The sequence below is a fragment of the Rutilus rutilus genome (assembly GCF_951802725.1).
Source record: "Rutilus rutilus genome assembly, chromosome: 10".
NCBI lineage: Eukaryota > Metazoa > Chordata > Actinopteri > Cypriniformes > Leuciscidae > Rutilus > Rutilus rutilus.
Genome location: NC_140215.1, coordinates 21,930,907 through 21,951,518, shown reverse-complemented (window position 1 = coordinate 21,951,518; position 20,612 = coordinate 21,930,907). Strand labels below are relative to the sequence as shown.

General features: G+C 38.8%; 1 protein-coding gene across 2 annotated transcripts; it reads left to right on the top strand.

Moving 5' to 3' along the window:
• Window positions 1–9,935: 9,935 nt before the first annotated feature.
• spopla (speckle type BTB/POZ protein like a) lies at window positions 9,936–20,551 on the top strand. 2 transcript variants are annotated; one of them, XM_084420295.1, is made up of 12 exons: window positions 9,942–10,103; window positions 10,806–10,936; window positions 11,515–11,651; window positions 13,143–13,264; window positions 13,364–13,515; window positions 13,700–13,827; window positions 15,223–15,400; window positions 15,824–15,879; window positions 15,983–16,105; window positions 18,572–18,714; window positions 18,813–18,866; window positions 19,262–20,551. In XM_084420295.1, the coding sequence occupies exons 3-12, from the start codon at window positions 11,574–11,576 to the stop codon at window positions 19,404–19,406; spliced, it is 1,179 nt and encodes a 392-aa protein (XP_084276421.1). In that variant the 5' UTR covers window positions 9,942–10,103; window positions 10,806–10,936; window positions 11,515–11,573; the 3' UTR covers window positions 19,407–20,551. The 2 variants fall into 2 exon arrangements, with proteins under 2 accessions (XP_084276420.1, XP_084276421.1); XM_084420294.1 differs by lacking the exon at window positions 10,806–10,936 and having other exon boundaries at window positions 9,936–10,103.
• Window positions 20,552–20,612: the final 61 nt, after the last annotated feature.

The window sequence follows — 20,612 nt, the reverse complement described above, 5'->3', positions numbered from 1 at the left end:
TTTTTACAGTATTTTACCGTTAAAATCACAATAATTTTTTGTGAGTGTGCAGTTATGCATTAATTAATGAACACTGTATAGCTTCACCACCATGGCTCCCTGAGTGACCCTCACCTCCCTGGTTCCTTAGGTAGTAGCCTGTGTCATCCTGGAGGTTTCCTAACCTGCCCGTATATCCCTATTCATCTGCCTGTCACCTGCCACAGCTCTAGGACGCCCTACCTCCCACCCTGGCTGGATTATGTTGTGTGCAAGGTTGCGCCTTCCAGAAGTGGGGAGTACTGTCAGGATCACCATGCCTGTCACCTCTGCACACTACATTTCCAATAATCCTCCCTGGCCATCACCTGCACACTCTTCTCAATCAACATGTCTGCCATCATCCTCATCTATTGTTCGACATAAGCCAGCACCACACACACACAGAGATTGTCTGGTCTTGTCCCTGATTGCTATATCGTTTATGACTTGGACTACCCGTACTGCTATGCGCTACTCACCTGAGTCTACTTACTTTTGTGCTCCATTCGTCTGTATTCCTGCATCACTGGATTTCCATCTCCTCCATATTTTTATGTTCTTCGTGAACACCGGACCAAACTCAGGGCAGCAGAGAAAAAATGGATTCCACACACAGGAACTCAGACCAAACCACATCCACAGCCAGAAATCTTCTCTCCCCTGACTGAGGCAGAAGTATCTAAACTTCTCTTCTCCAGTCATCCTACCACCTGCCCTCTAGATCCCATCCCCTCACACCTCCTACAAGCCATCTCTCCTACACTTTTACCAGGACTCACACATTTCATCAACACATCTCTCCACACAGGCATTATCCCTACCGCATTCAAGCAGGCTTGGGTAACCCCACTGCTTAAAAAACCCACATTAAACACATCACGTATAGACAGTAACAGACCTGTCTCTCTCCTACCATTCATAGCGAATACACTTGAACGAGTTGTTTTCAACCAGGCATTATCTTTCCTCTCACAGAATAACCAGCTGGACGTCAACCAATCTGGTTTCAAGAACGGCCATTCAACCGAGACTGCATTGCTGTCGGTCACTGAAGCCCTGCGGTTTGTGACAGCTGATTTCAGATCACCAGTTCTCATTCTCCTGCATCTATCTGCTACCTTTGAGACTGTGAATGATCAGATCCTTCTGTCCACCCTCTCATTAATGGGCATCACAGGAACTTCACTTCACTGGTTTAAATCCTATCTCACATGTTGGTCTTTCAGGGTTGCCTGGAGAGGGGAGGTATCCAAAGCACATCAACTGATGACTGGGGTTCCTCGGGGTTCAGTTCTTGGGCCCCTCCTCTTCTTCATATACACTACATACGTCACTGGGACCAGTCATTCAGGCATATGGTTTCTCCTACCATTGCTATGCTGATGACATACAGTTCTATCTTTCATTTCAACCAGATGATCCCACAGTAGCTGCACGCATGTCTGAAGACATCTCGAGATGGATGAGAGAACATCACCTGCAGCTCAACCTGGCAAAGACTGAGCTTCTCATCTTCCCTGCCAATTTGTCTCTACAGCAAGATTTCATCATCCAGCTAGGTACATCATCAATTACCCCATCAAGGTCGGCCAGAAATCTTGGGGTAATCTTTGAGGACCAACTGACCTTCAAAGACCACATTGCAAAGACAGCAAGTTCATGCAGGTTTGCACTACACAACATCAGGAAGATCAGGCCTTTCCCAACTGAGTAGCTATGCAACACAACTTCTCGTCCAGGCCCTGGTCACTGCTAAGCTTAATTACTGCAATGCTCTTCTGGCCGGACTTACATCATGTGAACATCAATCAAACATCTACAAATGATTCAGAATGCTGCAGCACGTCTTGTCTTCAAAGAGGCCAGAGGGGCCCACGTCACACCTCTCTTTATCTCTCTGCACTGGCTACCACTTGCTACTCGCATCAAGTTCAAGGCATTGACGCTTGCTTACAGATCTACCACAGGCTCAGCTCCTCCACTCACTCTTACGAGTCTACATCCCTACCAGAAGCCTACGATCGATAAATGAGTGACGGCTCATGGTACCGTCACAGAGAGGCACAAAATCACTCTCCAAAACATTTTCGTTCACTGTTGCTGTTTTTCTGGTGGAATGATCTCCCTGCCTTCATCCGGAATGCAGAATCCCTGACAACATTCAAAAGACAGCTGAAAACTTATCTCTTCTGTGAGCACTTAACCTCATCATAAAAAAAAATAATAAAAAATGTATGCTTTCACTTTTCTTTAATCCCTCCCTATTTTAAGCAATGTCTAATACTTTTACAGTTTATTTGCCTCTTCACGATGAATTGCTGCTGTATTCTCTAATTTGTAAGTCGCTTTGGACAAAAGTGTCTGCAAAATGAATAAATGTAAATGTAAATATGGTCTGGTCTGTTCCTGCAAGGATAAGAGACATTATTATTGTCTATCACAACAGCGATTCAAAGGTGTGTGTGGTGCTACTAACCTGTTTGGACCTAGTCTCTCTTCCTTCTCTCTGATTGTTGTTTCTTTTCTGCATCTGCCCTCATTTACGATCTGTCAATAAACTGTTTACATTTTATACCTCTCGCCATTGAGTCTGTTTCCGTGACATATATATTATATACATATATATACATATATATATATATTATATATTATAATTATATTATTAACAAAACCCAACAATAAAGTTTTTAATTTTTATATTGTAATAATTTAACATTTAATTTCCAAATTAACATAGAAACAGCATACAGTAACCTTTATTTTAAGTTCCGTCGTTATCAGCATAGTTCAACGATTTGGTGTTTCCCGAAACCATCGTTCCAACGAACGTTCGCAAACAGCATCGCAAACTTGGGTGGTTGGAACGACAGCTCTCGAGCTGTGGTTAGAAGCATAGTTTCTAGTTTACATGAGATGTAGACTGAATAAATCCTTATCTTTAGCAAAATAAGCAAGCTGACATTCAGTACAACCCGTGTTATTTATTTAGAATACATACAAATGTAATTTACGTCTTTTAGTTTGTCAAGAGATTTAAAGCACAGTTTTTGAAGACTGCGCATGTGCGAACGTGCTCTACTATGTAAGAACGAGCCAAATATTGAGTCTGGTAATAAAGCGAAATAACTGAGAAAAAATTAGAAATGGTCTTCAGATGCCATGTCTGTAGCTTATATGACAAAATCTAGCGTTAATTCGATCTCAAACAGATTAATTAAAATAAATGATTAGTCCACCACGTGCTAGACGTCATAAACCAACGTGGTTGAACGATACTTTGCGACATACGGTTTCGGGAAACAGTCGTGACTAGCTAGTTGATTTCTCCATCGATGCATCGTAGCCCACTATGGTAGTTAAAGGTGCTGTATGTAGGATCCAGCGGCCTCTAGCGGTGATGTTTCAGATTGCAACAACAGCGCTCGTGCTCGTGAAAAGCAATAAAGTTACAACTGTAGTCTTTCACATCAGATAACGTTAGCAAATGGTCGGCGTTAGCTGGCGAACTAATGATGTCTAACTTGAGCCAACTAAAGCACAAAATCACAATATATTTTACATGCTTTGAAGTATTGTTAGCTTACCTGTCCAAAAGGGTGAAAGCCAACTGAGGGTCTGTTTTTATACCTAAAACAAAGCGGAGGTCTCTCCATAATTCAAACGCTCTGCCAATGTTGATCCGTGTTTTCGTCCTGAGTCGATCCGATTGACGTTTGGCCTGACGAGCTTCAGCAGATAAATTTTTTTTTTTTTTTTTTGGGAGTTTGTGTTGGAGTCTGTGTTGTGCTGGAGGCAGGTCGTTTTTTGGTGTTATCAGACTCCATGTCGTTAGCTGCCGTCGCAATAGACTGTATATATAAAACGGAGAGGCTCGGGAGCGCGCATTCACGTCACATCCGGTGGATTTCGTAGAAAATCCGACCCGGAGACTTCACATAAAAATAGGAATACTGGCCTTCAGAGGTAATAGCAAAACGCGAAAAGTGGATCATTGCAATGTGTGATTACAACCCCTTCACAGACGGGCAATAAAAAAAGGATTTATTTTATGAAAAAAGTTACATACAGCACCTTTAAGCAGCGAGCTATATAGTTGTACGGGAAACGCACCCCTGATTGGTTTAAAGCATTTGCATGAATAAAAGCATAATCATATAACGGTAGTGTCACGTGTGGGTTCAGGAAGACAGAAGAATCAAGTTCCAACACGACATTTAATGATAAATATCCACAGGAAAGGCAAACAGGCAGGGTAACACGTATGGTAATGGTGATCAGACAGAGAATGAATGTGAGGGACCAACTTATGCTGGGTACACACCAAAAGATAATCGGGCTGATTTTGGGCCGATTTCTCCCCTTCCGACAATCCTAGCTATGTCCCGATTATCTTGATGGTTTAACAGATTATTTTATCAGATTTTCCCTTGGTGTGAGGTGTGTTAAGAGTGTCCGAACCTGCTCGGAAGAACGTCGGAGCCGCTCCGATCGCGAATCGTAAATATTAAACATGTTTAATATTTACGATCAGAAATCCTGATGTGTGGGGGGAACTCCGAGGACAAACACGCGCACGCTCTGGAGATTATCACGTGAAACGAAACAATATCCAATCAGAAAGCGAGATGATGGAAGACACGGTCATTCTCACACACACACACACACACACACACACACACACACACACACTTGCAGGAAGCTTAATGTTAAGATTTAGTATTCATAAGTGTAAATTTCGAGGAAACAAGCCTTTGTTTTTCATTTTAAGAGCAGAAATTTTACAATACCTAAACACAATATTGGGTTTGAAAAATAAGAAAGCTGCAAAGTGCGTTTCAATCTGTAAACATTTTCAAATTTTTGTTTAACTTTTAAGTTTGTCACTGTTTATGTATATGTCTTTTTATGTTTGTTTATCGGCTTTACTCTTTGTACCCCCCTGACTGTAATTGTATAATTCTTAAAATCAATAAAAAAAAAGAAAAAAAAAGCTGAGTGTTAAGGGTTCAGTGAGGTTCTATAGACTAGAGGGATTAAATAACTTTTTCTAAAGAGACAATAAATCCAATAAAGAATAAATAAAGACAATAAAGAATGAATATATTTCTGTATAAAAGGTTATATATAATGGTGGGTACAATGGTTTTTTCACGTGAATTTTCTGTGAAAATCATTCCAAACACTATCGCAATTTCTTCCTGCATATCGTCCGTCATGCTTATTCTGAAGTCTCACGATATTTTGCGAGATTTCCTGTGTTCATAGTCGAGACTCTGGTTGAAAATCTGTTTGTGTGTGGTGTGCTGTCTTTGTCACATCATGGCACACCACACACTATAGGAGCAAAACGCTTAAATCTAGGATTTTTTGTCCTCATGTTTGTGGTCTGTCACATTTTGAAAATCTTATAAGATGTAAAAAATCTTTTGGTGTGTACCCAGCATTATATATCAAACACAAATTAGGATAATTAATAGAACACAGCTGACACAAATGAACTAATAATGAGGAGCGGGGAAAACTGAACAAAGTAACACATGATGAACATGAAAACAAACTAAAAGTCCATGATAATGAAACTAACTGAACATAATGTGACAGGTAGCCAAAGGATGATAGGAAATATTTTGATAATATTTTTAACGCGTTAAACTGACTAAATGAATCGCGTGCGTTAACGCGTTCAAATTTGACTAATTTATATATTTCTATTATATTTGTTGGTTGACCTGCTAAAAACGTCCACTCAAAACCTCTGTTGACTGTATATTAAGCTTTTTTTTTTAAGCAGCTCCAGTAGATAGAACAGATAGATTACTTTCCTTGTCCTAGGCTATAATTACCACAACACGTTTAAAGCAACATCCAAGAATAAGACAGACAATTAGGCACTTCAGTGCCTGTCAGAATGTATAATGATCATATAACTGTATTCACATCCATTGTGACCTTGGCCCTTGTCAGCAGATGATCTTCGTTTTAAACTACAAAAATGTGTTGAAAAGAGAATGGCTGATCTGCGCAATTAAGACATTATTCTTCATTTCTATTGCTCTGATTTTCACTTGTTTTCAGTTTCCAACTTTACAGTATTTGCGGATATTGAGTAACCATCATTCTGGAGGTGTTGATGAATACAAAGAACTCTTCCATGTCTTGACCACATTTAAAGTTTAAAGAATGTTTAATGTTCACAGGCAATGTATAGCTAATGTGCACTACAGTATTTCAATTTGCCTGATGAAATGTGGAATCGATTTTTCAAAGACTTTGCACTCAGTTGGTAATTTTATTATAGGGCTTTGTCCAGCCTGTGGTGAAATGTAGAACAGACGTCTCTAACTTTCGGCTCACTCTCAAAATGTAATGTCTTTCACAGTTAACAAAGAACTCTCCTCATGATGAAGGCATATTAACCATGAAACACTAGCTGTGGAGACCATGAGACCCATGTGAAAATGGTGTATCATTTCAGTAGTGAGACACTTCCATGCTGATGTAAATGGGAATTAGTTATCACAGGCCTCCAGGGTATAATCACAGCACATTGTTTCAGAGTGGCTTACCCAAAGCTCCTTTTTGTTTGTCAGGAGAATGACATCAGAGCACTGCGGAGGACAGTGTGACGGAAGACTCATCTACTGGCAATCAAAGGAGAACGTACCACACAAGCAGAGATCATTTATGTTGCGTGTTTTGCTTTTGAACACAGATGATACATGTTCTGAAGGATATTATTACACAGGTGATTAAAGGAATAGTTCACTTTAAAATGAAAATTCTGTCATAATTTACTCACCCTCAAGTTGTTTCAAACCTGTATGAATTTCTTTCTATTGCTGAACACAAAAGAAGATATTTTGAAGAATGTCGGTAACCAGACAGTTGATGGACCCCATTGACTTCCATAATAGGAAAAAGTTCCTGGAGATGCTCTTGGCTCTTTGCTCTACAATGTAGATGGTTAAGAGTTATACCCTTAACACTTTAAAGAAAAACTATTTGTTCCACTGTGGTCTGTGGAAACGTTTAACTCTTGCACACGTCTACAGAAAGAACAAAAGGTCAACATCAGTCAACAATATAGGTAGCTATTTCAAGAAAAAAACCTCATTAAAAGAAACACTAAACAGATATTTCAGATTATATAATGATGAACACAAGAATGGGTCTTATATGATCTTACATGATTAAAAATATGATTGATTAGATGATAGCCTACAACATAAACGAGGAATATAGCCTATTATTTTCCCTTTTCTATCACATCAAGTTGTAGTTCCAAAAATAATTTGTTTTTCTTTTTAAGTCTTGCTGAAAAGCCAAATGGCAGGTTACATTGTGACAATTTACCCAATAAATAGTGTGACAATGTGCTGCACCATAGGGCCATACATTTACACAGGCCTATGGGGGAAATAAGACTTTGCAGAAGTAAAATATTAAGTTTGTAAAATAAGAAAGCTAAAGAATGTTGAACCGTCCTTGTGCGGAATTGCTTCTTTTTCCAACGCTTTCCGTTTGGAGCCAAACACAATAAACCAAAAGCAAAGCTGAGAAATAGTTCTAAGTTGTGTAGGCTATATAGCCTAGCCCTAGCCTACTGCCGTTTTACCATTTTTTAAACAAACTTGATATACTCTTCCACTATATTTATTTATATATGCAACCAGGGGCGGATTCAGGTGGTCAGGGACCCCTAGGCTGCTCTTTGCATGAGGCCCCCCCTTAATCATTATTAAATCTTTAATGAAAAAATGTATTTAATGCCATACATGGTCCACACGCAAATAGTAAGGTGAACTGCAGCATACACATGCACACATTGAGACCAATACTACAGTGTTTCCTCTACATTCCTTGAAGTGGTGGACCACCAAAGTAAGAAAATGACCACCACACCACATAGGTAAAATGAGAAATTGAACATTACAAACAATAAACAAATACGCAAACAAATAACAAAAAAACAAGAACAAGACCCTGTGCTTAGAAGCAGCCCTTTAATTATGATGAAGAAACACTGGCACTACAACCAAAACTAACATCAACAGAGATGTAAGTGGAAAGATTACCAGATATTACCCTCTGCCACCACAACCACAAAACACACTTACTAAGGAAATATGTAACTATAAACAGCAATGCAACAGAATTCCCTGCATTCAGTTCAACTACAAGATGGTAACCGCTTTTAGCTTTATAAACCAACAGGTAGGCTACAGCATCTGCATCAGCGCAGAACACCCTGTTTTACAACTGTTAAACCTGTTAAATCACAACATCATTACTGAGGTGCAATACACTAAACTGTGTATAAAACAAAGCCATAATAAAAACAGCAGCACAGCAGCAGTAGCCTACAATAACACTGTTATTATACCTATGGAAGTCAATGGGGACCAGCAACTTACTTGGTTATCCACATTCTTCAAAATATATTTTGTGTTCAGCACAAGAAATAACCAATACAGGTTTGGAACAACATTAGAATAAGTAAAGAATTTTCATTTTTGAGAGAACTATCCCTTTAAGGACAGGCGACGACAGCATGTTTACTTTAAGAGCGGCACGCATGTAATAAACACGCATATGGCAGTAGGGTGACCAGACGTCCCGAAAAATTCGGGACAGTCCCGAAATCGAAGCTGTTGTCCCGAATCCCGAATCCGGCCTAATTGTCCCGAAAATTATACTAAAGCAAATTCTTGAGTAGTTATTGTCTGATAAAACATTAAAAACTGTCAGTGTCCGTGGAGGTTGAGTCGTCCTGCAGCCAGCCCCCGCCGGCTGCTCATTGGCTGCAGCATCTTTTTTTTTTCTTTTTTTTTTGAAGTTCTACAAAGATACCGTAGGCGCGAATTTAAATGCATTGATAAGCGAGCGCGAGTTGCCGCAGCCGCGAGTAGGCTACAGTGAATGTGCAGGCAGCCAGTCGTAAAGAAGTGATTGATTGGTCGCGGCACTGTGTGCAAAAAAATACTTCGGCCTAATGTCTGATGTTGGGTTACACAAAGCAAATCATCTACACAATTATTTCGTTTTCTTATTTAATGACCGACAATTTCGTCATAATAATAATTTTGGCATAAGGCTTATTAGTGTTAGGCTATATAGCCTGAAATGTCTGATTTATGCACTGTTATAACAGTCTCTTTTTTTTTTTTTGGTCACAATGAAATTTGAGTTCATGATTTTAATGTTGTTTTTTTGTGGCAGACTAAAGATTAATGACAGACTGTTGATCTTTGAATAAAAATATGTTTGGTTCAGGTTTGAAAATTCATTTTATTATAGGCTATGTCTAATATCATAGTAGGAATACCCCAACCCCCCCGCCCGCAGCACGGTGTCCATAAGCTGAATAGTTGTTCTTACGACAGAAATTTCTTATTAATACTGTTAACATAATAGTTGCAAATAAGTATTTTTTTTTTTTTTTTTTTTTTTTTTTTTATGCGTTATATATCTGTGTGTGAGTGTCTCAACTTTAAAACTTTGGACCCTGCATTACCTAACATTTCTTATGAAACTTTTCTTTATGAAAATTTAAACTTTACATGACAAAATTTGACGTTGTACAGAGAAATTTTGCCGCTATGCCGTCTAGCAATAGCAGTGACGTAAATGAAAATGACTGACTTTTTTTTATTATCAGCAGCTGATTGAACCAAATGTAAATAACATCCAATCACCTGCTTTTTTTAATTATTTTTTTATGTTTCTTATGTTTCTTATGCAACGATATATACTATAAATTCGTAATATCCCTGCTTCCTGTCTTGGGTATTAGACATATCTTTAGTCGACATATCTGTAATTCTTTGGCCAAGGCGCGCCCCCGATTGGCGGAATTACGTACAGCCACAGAATTGAGTTGAGCGCGGCCCTGTCTGCTCACGCTCCTGTGCTTTGCTTTCGCTACCTTCATTGGCAGGATAAGCAGCACACACTGCAAGCTACTGTGATGGGCTGCTTTTGAAAATACACTTCAATCTTAAATAGTGGCGATTAAACTTAGCAGATCCACAAGGACCCACCGAACCTTGAATTTAACAGTATTTACAGAATGGCGAGGAAAGGTTTGTGTTTTAACTGATCTACTTTTGTCAATGTTGTGGATATAGTTTAGCTTGCTAACAACATAGCCAACTAGCCGACAAGAATCTGACTAGCTCAAACAAAAGACTTGATTCCTTTTGTCCATGTAAGACAATATTGCCTCTTTTAGACACTAGGATTTCAGTTAATGATATTTCGCTAATTTAGAATTAAACATTCGCTGACCACACATTGATTTTAATTAGATTTGGTGTTTGCATCAAGGCTAACCAGTTTCTTTTTCCCACATTGACCAAGCCCAGAAAACAATCTGACATTTTAAAAACAGAAGCTCAAAACAGAGAAGAAAAACACCTATTATTCGTGTTCTAAACATTTTAATTTTATTGGCCTGAGTTAAATTGGTTGTCAGCTCAATTTTAGGAGCAGTCAATCCGGATTGGAACTCGCTCAACTGAAGTTGAATTGTAAATAGCGTAATGAAGTTTACAGACAGCCCACTAGAGTTCAAGTAATGTTATTCAAAAACCATATAGCTGTGGATGTTGGAAATGTTTTGTTATATATTTTGTATTAAATGTGATTATTTCAGTAATTATCAGTATAAATAATATCATGATGTACTGATCTTATTTTACTTAGTGCCTGATAAATGCTTATGAGTGGATTAAAATGGATTAAAATTTATTGTGTGAAAGATATGTATTTATTTATATTTACAGGTTGGGATGAGGAGCCTTTGGATCATGCTGTAATGTCACAGTAAAGCTTAAGCTTGTTTCTGCAGTGTTTACCTGATACATGTGTACAATGGCATCAAGAAATGAATTTCAAGATATTTACTAAGGCTTAGGTGAGTTGGAGGGTGTTGTGCAAGTCATTATTTAAACTTGAATTTGGTTCTGTAAAGTCAAAATAGTTTGGTCAAGAGTGAAATATAGGTGGATTTGTCCGTTGGTTTACCAAAATACAACTAATGTGCCCTTGACTACCTTGTCAACAAGGGCAAGTTCAGACCTGCCTATCAGGCCTGTGCCAACAAGCCATTTAGTCACTACATTGGACTTAACTGATTCTGATGTTTCTCATCAAGCACAGCTATATTTAGAGTGATGGTTTCTCGTAAGAATTATGATTTCATGGATTTAAAACACATTTTTGTGGTTATGTTCTGTCACACTACAGACTGGATTGTGATATTGCACGCTTCCGGTGTTATAGGTTTTCATAAAGCTCATTCTTTCATTTCCTTCCTCCACTTTTGATAGATTTTGTGCCCTGAGTTGGGGTTTGCAATGACTCTCATTTGACCACAAAATGGCTTGCTGATGGCAAAGTCAAAGATTTGTTATTTTCAGGTCAGGAGGAGAGGCAGAAATTGCTGCCGTTTATTTTTCTTATATGATGTCTTTGCTCTCTGTTTCCATAAAGGTCAAGTGGTGAAAGCTTTGGGACCGTCAGCGCTTCTTGTAGTGGGGAGTGAGCTGGCGATGTCAGGGGTCCCAACCCCTCCTCCTCCAGGGGAGATGTCCAGTGGTCCAGTGGCAGAGAGCTGGTGCTATACCCAGGTGAGATGGACTCACTGCTCAAGCGATCATGTACAGACTATGCTGAAGAATTTTGGAAGCCATTTATATAGCTGCTTGATTGTGTATATCCAGGTGTATGTGTTTTTTTTGTGTGTGTATGTGTTTGTTCAAGCACAAGTAAACGGGAAAGAGGAATCGATTCTGTGTTCGAGCGCTGTGTGAATTACACGCCTCTCTCTGCGTTCGCGCTCTTCTGGTGTGTGCGCACAGATAACAGTGCATGAGTCCTGATTTTCGACTCTTGTTCCTCGTTTAAAATCGTTTTAATGTGTTCTCTAAAGCACTGTCCTCCAAGTTTTCTGCTGCGCATCATTTATTTTTACCACGCAGTTATGTATATAATTATATATAATATATATATATATATATATATATTATTTTTTTTTGTAATTATATTATCGCCCAGCTCTTTATATAAAGTTGGACATGTAGTATATTCACGCAGGGCAATATACACTATATAGCATATCTCAACTACTCGATTGCTTGTATATTTTCAAAATATGAAGTATATTATCGTCTGGCTCTAATCTGCTAAATGCGACTATAACACCATGTCCTAACCAGACGTGGCACTGCAACACCCGGTAAAAGGTGTCTTTTCCATGTTAATCAGATTTTTTCAACTGTCAACTCAATGTAATCAAACAAGTCTATTCAATGGCAAAGGTTGTCTCAGTATTTTTAGTAATGTTAAAATGGTGTGTCCATTTCATTGCGAGAGCAGTGCGCTTGCAAAGAGAGCCAACCCCCACGTTATTCTGATTGGCTGTGATTTATTTTTCATTTTTCTTTTATTATTATTATTATTATTATTATTTTTGTGTTTTGCATCTGGTAGTCGCGTCTCGTGTGGACAGACAAAATGCTTGTCGCTGGAAACTTGTGGCATGGCGTCTGTTTAGGACATATGGTGTCATTTTCTGTAAAGCTGCTTTGAAACAATGTGTGTTGTGAAAAGCGCTATACAAATAAATTTGTCCAGAAATTTGACCATTTCTTTCTTTTTATTTTATTTTAATGACTCTGAAATGACAAGTGTTGCTTGAGCAAATGCATATGTTTTGATCTCTTGCTTGTTACGCCGCTGTGCACAGTTTGATCTAATGAAGGGTAATCAGTGCATTAAAGTAGATAGAGTAACACTTTATTGTGCAAGTGATAATGAAACTCAAGCAGTCATCATAATGTGGTCATGCTGGTTTATCAGATACGGTAAAATGATCCTATCGGAAATTTGTCTCAGTAAGACTTAACCTCAGGCTAATGCAATTCAGAGTTGAATAGGAGCTATGTAGTTGCTTAGGAAGTGAATCAGATGTTGGTAAAAACATTTGAAGTTGAAGCTACAGGAAGTGCTTGTGTTCTCATAGCATTCGATGTGTTGTTGACTAGGAATGCCTGCACATTGGTGTGTGTGTGTTGACAGTTATCCATTTTCACTGATGGTAATCTTTGGTGATCTTGTAGGTCAAGGTAGTGAAATTTTCCTACATGTGGACCATAAACAACTTCAGCTTCTGTCGAGAAGAGATGGGTGAAGTTTTAAAGAGCTCTACCTTCTCATCAGGGCCTAATGATAAGATGAAATGGTGAGGAGCCCAATTAATGTGTTTGTGTGTTATAATACTTTCATGCTCATAAAATCAAGCTCATAATCTCAATCCCTCTGCATCTTTGTCTATCTTCAGGTGCCTGCGGGTCAATCCGAAGGGACTCGATGATGAAAGTAAAGATTATCTATCGCTATATTTGCTATTAGTTAGTTGTCCAAAAAGTGAAGTCAGAGCCAAGTTCAAATTTTCTTTACTGAACGCTAAACGGGAGGAGACAAAAGCTATGGGTAAGAACTTTGTCTAAAAAAATTAATTAGATAATAATTTAATTAGAGATTTATTTTTATTTTTATCTGAGTCCTGTTGTTTTAAATGCTCTACATAGATTTGTAATTCGGTATCAGCTGATTGCTTTTGGTGCTCTTGAACAAAACGTTTCTAACTTAACTCTTACTTGTTTTCCAAATGCAGAAAGCCAAAGAGCCTATCGGTTTGTCCAAGGCAAAGACTGGGGCTTCAAAAAATTTATTAGGAGAGATTTTTTGCTTGATGAAGCAAATGGGCTGCTACCAGATGATAAACTCACATTATTTTGTGAGGCAAGTATGCATTTACTTTATAATCTGTTCAGTACTTCTGATTCAGACCTTCATGCATGAAAGTATTGGTTTGGGTCAGCTGCACCTGATTAATCTTTTTAAAATTGCATTAATGTATTTATTTAGTGATGTAAATCTAAAGCATAGATGATGTACATACAAAAAAATGTTTCGCATGAATCTTAGATATCTAAAATTTTCACAAAACAATCTATCATTGCAATGCTGTCAGCATTTTTCAATATAAATGAAATCATCAATTCAAGAATTCATATGAATTCATGGATTAAATGTCTTGAACTTGACACTTGCTTTTTAAACTAGATTTGAAACATTCTCCTTTTATCAACTTAGATATATTTATAGTCAATTTGTCTTTGACCTATTTGCTTGACATTGTTTTTTTGTAGTTTCTTTCTTTTAGTTACACTGTTGTGGTCATTTGGGTAATTTACAAAACCTGGAAATGTGGAACTTGCAAAATGTTAGGCTTTTCTCCTGCAAGTAGATTGCAGATTGAATTTCCTGCACGCTCTGATCCGTTTGTATGAATATGCTAGTAGCAGTCTGACAGATCACCCATCTCTTCAGAACGTAGCAGGATAGAGACATCACCTAGAGCGGCAAATGAAATGGGTTGTCAAATGAATTTACTGTAACACAATTATGAGTCTTGCTTGAAAAATAGCCGACATGCCTGTTGAGATCTGCTGCAGGGTTTAATATTTGCAGGGAAATTGGCAATATCACAAGGCAAAGTTGAAACTAAATGCAAATTGCAGATAATATGTTTTCCCTCATTAATTGGACAGTTTTTGTAGATGATTATTGCCAGAAAAACTATTAAAAAACTGCAGGAAGCTTTCATCAGCTGTGTTTCTGATAACTGCAGTTTTGCATGAAAGTGTATTTTTTCTTTTCTTCTTGCATTCATCTTTATTTTTATCAACACTCTGAAATATTTTCGAAGCAGGCTAGGTTGCTAGTTCTTTAAATGAGTTTGTCAACATTGTATACAGAGAAAGTATCAATAGGAGCACTTAGTCAATTAGTACTTCGTTAATAGGAGCTGCATTTTCCCTGCCCAATCTCCATTGCTGTTGCAATCACATAATTAAAGAAATGGTTCGCTCTAAACAATTCCTTGGAGCAGTGTAGCACTTGGATGACATAGCTTTGATATGTTTGCAGTTAAATTCACCATAACACGCTACCTTGGGTGCTCTATTGCTTTTACAGGGTTCTGAGAAGTAAATGAATACTGCCAAGTAACATGCATAAAAATATGTATTGTAATAAAATATAAGAGGGCAGTGTGAAGTCATTTCAGTACATCACATTGCATTACCAGACCAAGTTGTTTAATTTGACTAGTAATGTAATATGTGTTATTAGGTAAGCGTTGTCCAGGACTCCGTGAACATCTCCGGACAGTCCAACATGAACATGTTGAAGGTTCCGGAGTGCCAGCTGTCTGATGACCTGGGTAACTTGTGGGAATGCTCACGCTTCACGGACTGCACTCTATATGTGGGGGGGCAGGAGTTCAAAGCCCACAAATCCATCCTGGCAGGTGAGTCTAATCCAGACCCCCAGCCCTGCTGACGACATCACCTCCATGTTCTCCTCTCATCCCAGCGACGCTAGCTCAGCAGCACCCACCCTTCTGAGGGGTTGTGTATGTGTGTCGGGAGACAGTTTGTGTGACCTTGACAGTATTTATTTATTTTTTTCTGAGGTTGTAATTCTTCAATATGACAGTTTTAGATTCATCATTGAAAATCCAGAGTGTGATCCACTATTAATGTCCTCAAAGGACGACTGGGTTCATGAATGTGACTTTTGCCTTTTGGTTTCTTTTTGCCTGTGTAGACTCACAGGTCTGGAATAATTTAATAAAAAACTGGACACTTGTCCTCTTGTCATTTGTTTTTGACTGTGAGCATGGAGAAATGCTCATATAATGTGACTGACAGATTTATTGCTTTTTTGACAGCGAGATCACCGGTCTTTAATGCCATGTTTGAACATGAAATGGAGGAGAGTAAAAAGGTATGCATTTGATGCACTTCTTATATTGCAATAGCAATATAGTTTCAGATACTTTTGCCGTAATACAGCGTATGAGTTCACAAGCTGCTTTGTTTTCTTCCAGAATCGGGTGGACATCAGCGATGTTGAACCAGAGGTTTTTAAAGAAATGATGGGCTTCATATACACAGGAAAAGCACCAAATTTAGAGAAAATGGCTGATAGTTTATTAGCCGCAGCTGATAAAGTAAGTGGGTGTTTTATGAAAACTTGAGATAATGTTAAATGCATATATTTTAGTTTTAAGCATCTCCTAAAGTAATAAGAGAAATGTTTGCCATCATACACTTCCATTCAAAAGTATGGAGTCAGTAAGAAAGTTTATTTTTATTTTTATTTTTATTTTTTACATTTTTTTTTAATGAATGCTTTTATCCAGCAAGTATGCATTCATTTGAATTTAAAAAGTGACAGTGAATGCATTTATACTGGTAAAAAAAAAGAAAAAGAATAAATGCTGTTCTCCTGGAAAAAATTGTTTCACGGTTTACACAAATATTTAGCAGCACAAATGTTTTCAACATGGCTAATAATAAGAAATGTTACTTGTGCATCAATTCTGCTTGTTAGAATGATTGATTTCTGCAGGATCGTGTGACTGGAGACTGGGGTAATGAAGCTGCAAATTCAGCTTTACCATCACTGGGATAAATTACATTTGAAAACATTCAAATGGAAAACAGTTATTTAAATTGTAATATTTCACAATGTTACTGTTTTTGTTGTATTTTTTATTGCGCTCATAAGAGACTTCATTAAAAACATTGTAAAAATCTTACTGCAACCAAACTTTTGAACTGTAGTGTGTGTGTATATACACTCACCTAAAGGATTATTAGGAACACCTGTTCAATTTCTCATTAATGCAATTATCTAATCAACCAATCACATGGCAGTTGCTTCAATGCATTTAGGGGTGTGGTCCTGGTCAAGACAATCTCCTGAACTCCAAACTGAATGTCAGAATGGGAAAGAAAGGGGATTTAAGCAATTTTGAGCGTGGCATGGTTGTTGGTGCCAGATGGGCCGGTCTGAGTATTTCACAATCTGCTCAGTTACTGGGATTTTCACGCACAACCATTTCTAGGGTTTACAAAGAATGGTGTGAAAAGGGAAAAACATCCAGTATGCGTCAGTCCTGTGGGCGAAAATGCCTTGTTGATGCTAGAGGTCAGAGGAGAATGGGCCGACTGATTCAAGCTGATAGAAGAGCAACTTTGACTGAAATAACCACTCGTTACAACCGAGGTATGCAGCAAAGCATTTGTGAAGCCACAACACGCACAACCTTGAGGCGGATGGGCTACAACAGCAGAAGACCCCACCGGGTACCAATCATCTCCACTACAAATAGGAAAAACAGGCTACAATTTGCACGAGCTCACCAAAATTGGACAGTTGAAGACTGGAAAAATGTTGCCTGGTCTGATGAGTCTCGATTTCTGTTGAGACATTCAGATGGTAGAGTCAGAATTTGGCGTAAACAGAATGAGAACATGGATCCATCATGCCTTGTTACCACTGTGCAGGCTGGTGGTGGTGGTGTAATGGTGTGGGGGATGTTTTCTTGGCACACTTTAGGCCCCTTAGTGCCAATTGGGCATCGTTTAAATGCCACGGCCTACCTGACCATTGTTTCTGACCATGTCCATCCCTTTATGACCACCATGTACCCATCCTCTGATGGCTACTTCCAGCAGGATAATGCACCATGTCACAAAGCTCGAATCATTTCAAATTGGTTTCTTGAACATGACAATGAGTTCACTGTACTAAAATGGCCCCCACAGTCACCAGATCTCAACCCAATAGAGCATCTTTGGGATGTGGTGGAACGGGAGCTTCGTGCCCTGGATGTGCATCCCACAAATCTCCATCAACTGCAAGATGCTATCCTATCAATATGGGCCAACATTTCTAAAGAATGCTTTCAGCACCTTGTTGAATCAAGGCGAAGGCGAAAGGGGGTCAAACACAGTATTAGTATGGTGTTCCTAATTATCCTTTAGGTGAGTGTATATATACATGTGTATATATCTTTTTAATATGTATGTGTTTTTAAAGCCAAAGTGGTTATTATGTGGGTTACCTTTTTTGTGCGCCTGGCAGATGATAAAAAAAGATCAGGAAATGAACAGTTTGTGTAAAAGAATAGTTCAACTAGAAGTGAAACTGTCATCGTGTACTCACCCTTAAGTTGTTTCAAACCCATATGACTTTCTTCTACGGGAAGAAATTCTGTTCTGATCACTAAAGCCAAGTGATTTACTGAAGAAGATCAGACTCAAAAGAACTATTTAAGCATCACTACTACTTTCATGAATGCATCATGGTGAGCTAGGGCGAACGTTGACATTTACAGTGAATAAAGAATTTGCTCTGTCTCAATCTAGTCACATGGACTATTTCGGTGATACTTTTGTGGTGCTTTTTCCTTTTTGAAGCTTGAAAGCTTCAGAATATTGACCAGTACATGATTACAAAAATTTGTTATTTTGTGTTTCATAGATGGAAGAAAGTCATACAGGTTTGGAACAACATGAGGGTGAATAAATGATGCCAGAATAGTCATTTTTGGGTGAGCTAATGCTTAAAATGGCATCAAAAACCTTTGAGTTTTGTTCTGTGTAAGTCATGTGTGTCATTCTCTCAGTACGCTCTGGAGCGCTTAAAGGTCATGTGTGAGGAAGCCCTTTGCAACAGCCTCTCGGTTGAAAACGTGGCAGACACCCTCATCCTGGCCGACTTGCACAGCGCCGAGCAGCTCAAAGCACAGGCCATAGATTTTATCAACAGGCAAGCGCCGCCAAAGAAACTCTGCTTGATAAATTCCTGCTGCCATGGCTGTTTACCAGCCTGAGAATGAGAGTGTTTTTCTTCTATCTTATCCATAGGTGCAGTGTCCTCCGACAGCTGGGCTGTAAAGATGGGAAAAACTGGAATAGCAAGTATGTAATTAGCTGATATGTGTGACACAAGATTAATACCAAGCTCTTATCTGCACTCTTAGATGCATTAGAATTCATTGTTTTAGTTTCTGGGCAGCCCGCATATCTCCTGATACCGGTTATTAATAGACTCTGACTGTCTGAAACATCAAGGAAGGGAACATTTCTGCATTATAAACATATCACAAAGTCTCTATTATAGATCCCCGGCGCCCTGCTGATCGTACTCTTCAGAATGGCAATAACTCCTGCGTTAGTGCATGCTCATTCGGAGGAAAACGGCCTTTCGTATAAATAGAGAGTTGCTTGAATCTCCCGTATGCACCATTGAATTGAGCCTTTGGATTTTTAATGTCTTGTGCTAATACTGAAATGTCTTCACCCTCTCCTGACAGTCATGCCACGGACATAATGGAGACCGCAGGCTGGAAGTCAATGATCCAGTCTCATCCTCACTTAGTGGCGGAGGCTTTCCGTGCGCTTGCGTCTGCACAGTGCCCCCACTTCGGCTTGCCCAGGAAGCGCCTAAAACAGTCGTGACGACATTTCTGCTGCTCTCTTGGGCCTGTCCTGGGGCAAAGGCCAGAACACTGCAGAGTTTCGACTCAATCTCATTGTCATCTGACCCGACAGCACGTGACTGGGACAGGCTGGCTTCTAAACGACAGCGAAAGCTGTTCGCACCCTTCTCGAGCAATGGGACCGGCATCTGAGCTTTATTTTGCAAATCTGTCACTTCAAACAGCCTTAAACTATCTGCCATGACTCTTGTGTGGAGTATTTGAATTCTCTCAGTTCTACTCTGTGCCTGCCTTGTCCCATGAGACCAGGCCTCTTCCCTGTTGCACTAGTTCCCAAAGTCTCGCTGTTTTGATATGGAGCTCTCTAGGAATGTGTCAGGAGTTTGATCCACATGAAATAGTATATATTCCTAATGTTTAGTTGTGCGACTAGACATTAAATAAACGTTAACACGATGAGTGCAAGGTCATTTCTTTACACTTTTTGAAAAGATAGCTATGCCCCATATTGATGGCACGATTTCTATGTAAAGACACAGTTTAACCACGTGGGGAGGAGAGAATACTAGTACAATTCCATATTGTCGGAAAATGATATGCATTTCAGATATTTGTATTGATATGTGTACCAAAATGAATTGTTTGTGTCCTGCCCCTTAACCTGTGAAAACATTGTGTCATCTAGTCACAATTTTACAAACGACTACATTTTTAGACTCAATAGTGTTGCTTCCATTGAATTGGTCTACCAAACACAGACAAGTAGTGTGAAGTTGTCGCCCATAATCGCATTTGTGTAACCTGACTGAACTAGTCAAGACAATCCATCTCTGAACACGCTGTCCTCTGTGATCAGGAAATATTTGGATGCTGAGCATCAGAGTGTGACATTGCTATGTACTGTATGTCATATGGATGGATTGATGAATGTGTGAGTGGGAAATACAGATTGATTGGCATCGATCTATCACGGTTTTGTTTTGAGCTGTGGTGTTAGTCAAACTGACAGTGATTTGGAGCAGTCTGTACATTGTGTCATGCTACACTGACTTGTTCTGTTAAAGGACATGTTTTGTGAAGATTCTGGATTTGTTCCATCTTAAAAAAAAAAAATATTGTCTGAGAGATTGCCTGCATTAACTCATTAAAAAAAGTTTTTCAGCATTCAGTGGTGTTTTATGTATGATTTATATGAACTTATGCTCACCAAGGCTGCATTTATTAG